The sequence below is a fragment of the Oryzias melastigma genome, linkage group LG12 (genome assembly GCF_002922805.2).
Source record: "Oryzias melastigma strain HK-1 linkage group LG12, ASM292280v2, whole genome shotgun sequence".
Lineage (NCBI taxonomy): Eukaryota > Metazoa > Chordata > Actinopteri > Beloniformes > Adrianichthyidae > Oryzias > Oryzias melastigma.
The window spans coordinates 25,476,457-25,482,978 of NC_050523.1; the positions used below are offsets into that span (position 1 = coordinate 25,476,457).

General features: G+C 40.2%; 1 protein-coding gene across 1 annotated transcript in view; it reads right to left on the minus strand.

Moving 5' to 3' along the window:
• Positions 1-225: 225 nt before the first annotated feature.
• LOC112141226 (long-chain fatty acid transport protein 6) overlaps positions 226-6,522 on the minus strand; it is a 17,626-nt gene continuing 11,329 nt past the window's right edge. Inside the window, exons 3-7 of the mRNA XM_024264315.2 lie at positions 4,762-4,852; positions 4,485-4,683; positions 3,683-3,780; positions 3,411-3,541; positions 226-810 (exon numbers count right to left, since the gene is read on the minus strand). Coding sequence (XP_024120083.1) covers positions 634-810; positions 3,411-3,541; positions 3,683-3,780; positions 4,485-4,683; positions 4,762-4,852 — 696 coding nt within the window. The 3' untranslated portion in view covers positions 226-633. The remainder of the gene's footprint in view (positions 811-3,410; positions 3,542-3,682; positions 3,781-4,484; positions 4,684-4,761; positions 4,853-6,522) is intronic.

Sequence of the window (6,522 nt, forward strand, 5' to 3'; positions counted from 1 at the left end):
AAAACATTCCAGTTCCTGCACGGCCAGCATATTTACTGGACATGTCATTGAGCATGTCTGGGACGCTCTGGAAGAGGAGTGGACCAACATTCCAGCCCAGAATCCATAACCTGATCGACTCGATGTGAAGGAGCTGTGTCGCACTGCAGGAGGCGAATGTTGATCACATCAGGTATGGACCAGTTTTCAGAGTCCTTAGACCCAACCAATAAACAAAACCACATGTTTCAAAGTGTCCTTTTATTGTTCCAATCCAAGACACACCTGTGCAATAATCATGCTGTCTAATCAGCTTCTGGATATGACACACCTGTGAGGTGAGATGGATGATCTCAGATAAGGAGAAGTGCTCACTATCACAGATTCAGACCGATTTGTGAACAATATTTGAAACAAAAGATTATGTTGAAAATAGTTCTGATCTTTGAGTTCATCTCATGACAAATGCGAGCAAAAACAAAAATGTTGTGTTTATATTTTTGTTCAGGGTTATTTAAATAATAAATTTTGGTAACCAATCAATTACATCTCAGCCAGATAATCATGATGATTGTTCTTGTTTTGCCAACCATATAGAGGATTTAAGGTTCAAGAGCTTCCAGGGTTGTAGATCCCTCTGAGCTTCATGGTCCTTCACATCTTCCATTCCCCGCTCAGCACGCTCTGGTGAATCTGCTCTGTCAGCGGAGTGTAGCTCCTCTGATGGTAGTCCAGCACATAAAGTGGGTCAGAGATGGTTGAGGGGTTGAAGCCGCTCTGAACCAACTGGAACTTCTGCTGCTTGAAGGTGCTGGTCATTTCCATTATATCCTGAGAATGTAAACAAACACCAGCTCTGTCATTTCAAACACTCTACACCAAGTCCATGAGAAATGTCTGCTGTTCTTACCAGTGTTTGAATGATAAATCGGTCATGTACTTTATTTTAGACTGTACAACGTAATAGTTTTGTATTTGGAATGTTTCTGAAGATAAACAAAATACTTTAAGTTGCAGTTCAGTGGCCTTGTGGTAGAGTGTCTGCCCTGAGACTGGAAGGTCATGAGTTCAAATCCCAGCCGAGTCATTCCAAGGACTCTAAAATGGGACCCAGTGTCTCCCTGATCCTCAGCATTGAGGGTTGGAATAGGGGGGTTAAACCACCAAATAGTTCGTGAGTGCGGCTGTGTCTGCAGCTCACCGCTCTCTCTGGGGTGGGTCAAATGGGGAGAACAAATTTCACACACTGCGGTGCGTGATAACTAATGGCAAATTAACTTTAATGGGTGGATGATACATTCTTAGATTTATAGTTCCAGCCTTAAATGGTAAAAGGCGTATATTTGTATAGCGCTTTTCTACCTTCCCTGAAGGCCCAAAGTGCTTTACAGACACAGACACATTTCACACATTCACACAAACATTCACACAACAGTCAGACAACTCCATGTATAGGAGGAGGGAAGAACTCAATCACACAAGGGGCCAGAATCAAAACACACCTTAGGTCGCGGGCCGAACAGGAGAAACATTTATTGAACATTAAAATTACATTATTAAAACTTTAAAACTGTAACTTTTTAACATAATCATGAACTAGATATATAACATTACCTGTGATGATGCTAGTGTGAATGCTGTAAGATGAATTTGGACGCTGAAGATGTTAGTGCTGATAGTTGAAGATGCTGAAATTGATAACTAAAAATGCTGAAGCTGATAGCTGAAAACGCTGCTAGCTAAAATTTTAGCTAAATGCCAAATTAGCCTAAAAAATTAAACAAATAAATAAATAAGGTTACACTAAAAACAGCTAGCATGTAGCTGAAATATTTGCTAAACTCCAAAATAGCCTAAAAAATCTTAGTAAATGTCAAAATAGTCCAAAAGCTAGCAGAATGCCAATTTTTTTAAACTTTAAACTGTAATTTTTTAACATAATTATGAATAATAAAAAGTCAGGAATATTATTCTAGAATAAATCAACTTAAACTTTAAATAACTTTCAATATTTTACTCTCCATAAAAATATATTTTGCTAAAATGATACAAGTTAGAAATAAGCGCTGGATCCGGCCCCAGGTCTGACTTTGACACATGTGATGTATTGGATTTGGAAACTTCAAAAAACTCACATTTCTTTACAGCACAACATAACAAAAAAACGATAGCTTTGGATTTGATGCATTATTCACATAAACATATCATACATGAAAGTAAGATTATGTACAATATCAACGTATTTACTTTTCAATATGGGCTGAAACTATTCAATGCACTGCCACTCTTTGTGCAACAAGTATCAATAAAATAAGAAACTCTAGAAACATTTAGTACTTCTGCAATTGCAGCTCAAGGTGTTTATGCTGCTGCACACATCGGAGTATGACAGAATCAGAAATGGAAGGGTGTGATGGGCCTCATTTTTTTTGTTTATTTCAGCCATGTATACTGTGTTACCAAAACTATTGTTCCTTTTTGGATTATTTTTTAACCATTTTAAAATGTACTGTAATCTGTTGGTTAATATTGATGAAGTTCGGTAATGCTAAGCCTCCACATCTTTTTGCAGACTTTAAAGTTTTGAGGCTGATTCTTGCAGGTTTATTCTTCCATAGAAAGCTGGATATGGCTGAGTCTAGTGCTTTAAACCATTTTAGTGGAGGATGTGTGGGAATCATTGAGAATAGATAATTCAATTTTGGTAAATGTTCATTTTTATTGTGGCTGCCTTGCCCATGAGTGACAGGGGCAGGTTGACCCGAGTTAAATCGTCCTGAATGCTTTTCAGGTATGAAGTGTAGTTTAGTTGCACCAGTTATTTGATATGTGATTTGGGAATGAAAATGTGTTGATTTGGGAAGATGAAGGGATTCATTTTTTTTAGTGATGTAACGAAATTGGTGCTAAACACGAACTGAAACCAAAGAACCGATTTGGCACCAGAACCGAATACAAACCCAATTGGTGCCCAACCCTATCCACTGCACAAGTACACACAGTGTCAGACCGGGGGGGTGGGAGGCCTAAAGGAGCCCCGCATATAAAGTATTGAACATGTGTTTGAGCTGGATTTATTGAAGACAGGACACAACTGGAGGATATACGGTATTCTGCATCGAAAATAAAAGTTTTTTCGGATCACCTCTAGTTCTGTGGAGAAATCGGGTGTTGGACTGGGGGCGGTACTGGGAGAGCAGACTCTTTTAAAAAGGGAGGTCTCACTCTCTGACATCACATTATGAGTACCCACTGGTTTTTGAAGGTATGGGATGGGCTGGTACTCAGAGCGCAGGTTTTTAGAGGATTACTCTTAACAGATCAAAATACCGCTTTGGGGTCCTTTATAGTGAGGAATGAACAGTATAATGCTCTTAAAAGCTGGTTTTTCATGGTATAGCTCCTTCAAGTTAGTAAGATTTGCTTATTACCTGCAATCTCACAAAGACTGGACGGGCGTACGCCGGCAGATCTTTGACAGCACATTCAAACAGTTTCTCCCCATCAAATAAGAAGCAGGGTCTGACAATCAGGGCTGCCATCCCCGCTCTGCCTTCACGACCTATCGAACAGAGAGGTCAAACATTTTCTTTAAGGTAATTGTTGTTGGAAATATTATTTCAAAGGTTTTTTGTAATTAGAAGGTGTTTATTCAAGGAGATTTCACCTGTTCTGTCTGATAAACATTTTTACTACAACTTACCTGGTATTTCCACTCCATAAACATTGACCTCTTGAACAAAATCCACTGAACCAAGAACTTCTGCTACCTCTGTGGTTGCTACGTTCTCTCCCTTCCACCTGGAAATGACCAGAAACAAAAATATAATCAAAGTTATAAACATTGAACATACAGTCCAGTCCAATCCAGTCCAGTCCAGTCCAATCCAGTCCTGTCCCGTTCAGTCCAGTCCAATCCAGTCCTGTCCAGTCCAGTCCAATCCAGTCCTGTCCCGTTCAATCCAGTCCTGTCCCGTTCAGTCCAGTCCAGTCCAATCCAGTCCAGTCCAGTCCAATCCAGTCCAGTCCAGTCCAATCCAGTCCAGTCCCGTCCCGTTCAGTCCAGTCCAGTCCTGTCCCGTTCAGTCCAGTCCAGTCCAATCCAGTCCTGCCTCCTGTCGTTCAGTCCAGTCCTGGTACCTGAACTCCCTCCCACTAATAAACCTGTTTCCTTTGCATCAGTGTCTGCTGTTTTGATCCACCGGTTTCGCTCTGTTCCCACAACACTTTTCAAAGAATTAAATACGTACTAAGTAAAGATCCTACATAGATTGGAGCAGGAGACCATCTCATAATAAATCACACAGTAAAACCGGTTGGCAGAGAACAATGAGCTTATATGGGGGAATTTAGTTTACAAGTAAATTGCAACTTTTGGAACATAGCAATTGCTGATGGCAACAAATGAATAAATACAGCATTACAGTATCAATCACGGGTAGTTAGTCTTGCCTGACTGCTTGCTTTGGTTTTATTGAATGAATATTCTGGTACACAGGATCTACCTGAAGGTATCTCCTACACGGTCCCTGAAGTAAATGAACCCCTCCTGGTCTTCAGCCATGAGGTCACCAGTGTTAAAGTATGCATCCCCTTTCACCAACACATTTCTCAACAACTTTTTCTCAGTCAGTCGCTTGTTTCCAGCATAGCCAAAGAATGGGCTGATGGCGCTCACTCTGGACAGCAAAAGTCCTGTTTCACCTGATGAAAGATGGAATAATGCTGTCAAAAAGAGTCATTTCTTAGAAGAAGCACATAAAAATGTCAAGATAAACTTACCCTTCTTCACTGGCTGACAAAAACCATGCTGGTCTCTGACTGGCTCGTCTTTTATCATGTCATATTTCACCAGGTCATACTTAAATAAGAGCTACACAAAACATCAGAACAAAAACTTATTTACGTTGAAAACAATATTTTATGATGACAGTGTCTGCAGATAAAATCATCTATAATCAAAGTCCACATGGGTTTTGGAGCCTAACCCAACCATCTTAGGACAAAGGCAGCATACATACAGAGAACGTATGTTAGTAAACCTTACTTGGTTTATTGAGCTGATACATGTCTAACCAACACCCTATAAACACATTCATAATGTTTGTTAATGTATTAAAGCTTGTTAAGGAATCTTACTATAAAGTGTTTCCATGAATTCCACTCCAATTGGAAAGGTTACCTCTAATCATTTACATATAATGGTATTAAACAGCGTCTATTTTTCTGCTTTGCTGCTCTAAACCCTAAAACCAAAAGTAACTTTACGCACTAGTGGCAATTTCACCATTTTGTCTGATGTCATGTAAAAAAGGTTTATTCAAATTATCTACACCCCCTGAACAGTGCGCCAGTCCATTGGAGGCCACACACACATATGAGCACAAGCACTAACAAAAGTCAATTTAGAATCACCATTTAACCTGTGATATTGTTTGGACTGTGTGAGAGATCTACAGGAAACTATTTGCAAATGTATATGGGATATGAGAGTCTCCCCCGCTGGTCACCAGCAGGAGGAGTCTCCAGAGTTCTGAAGACATTACATCCCCCAGCGCACACTCCCTAAATGCCGCTCAGCTGACTCTCATTCTTTGCCAATCACTCACAGGACACTTAAGCACTGCAAAAAGTCTCAGTGTGAAGTATTGTTTGTGCCACCTTTCCTGCATTACCGAGCGTTTCTACCTGGACCTGATCTTCTGTTTCTGACCCTGCTTCATCTCTGATTAAGGCCTGCTGCCTGCCCTGCACCAACTAAAACTGAGTTGAAACCAGGTCTGTCCCATGCATCGTTATGCCATGCAGGTTACCTTATGTGAAAAGCAGATACACCAAGATCACACCAAACCCCATTTTGGTGTGATTGTGTTGATCTAACAAATCTGAATAAGTGGGTCAGAAACTCAACCAAACAAAGGTTGTGCAGGTGCAAACGTCAGTTTGCTGCTTAGAAGGCTGATTGACCACGAACAAAAACCAAAGAAGTTCCTTTCAGAAGTGGGAAAAAGAGAGGATTACATTCTCAAGTCAATAAAGTAGCACTACTTTATGTAACTGCATGAAAAAGCTGGCATGGAATAGCAGAGACCATCGTCCTGGACGATTGCTCCTAGAACAGCCGAGAACGGATTCCTCTAGATTCATTCACATCACCAGCAGCTAAATGGTTGAATCATAGTTCTGGACAACATGTTATTTTGTGTCCTGAGTTTTCATGCTAGAGAGACCTAATCTAATTAGTGTGACAAAGCCAACATAATCGGGCATGACTGTAAAACAAAGCACTTCTTCATGCAGCTGAAAACAAAAGCATTTTCTCAGTTGTGTAAAACTGTTTTTTGCACAAACTAGACAGACATTTTTGACTCCTACCAGACCCCTAAATACATAGGATATTTTTGCATTAGCAAATCTCTGCTGATTCTTCCTTATCATTACTTGCATCGATTCCTTCACAATAAATACCATCTCATTATAACCCACTGGAACTCAGTTTTCTTTAAAGGGTAACCAAACAGGGCAGTTGGAGGCTGACTCCTT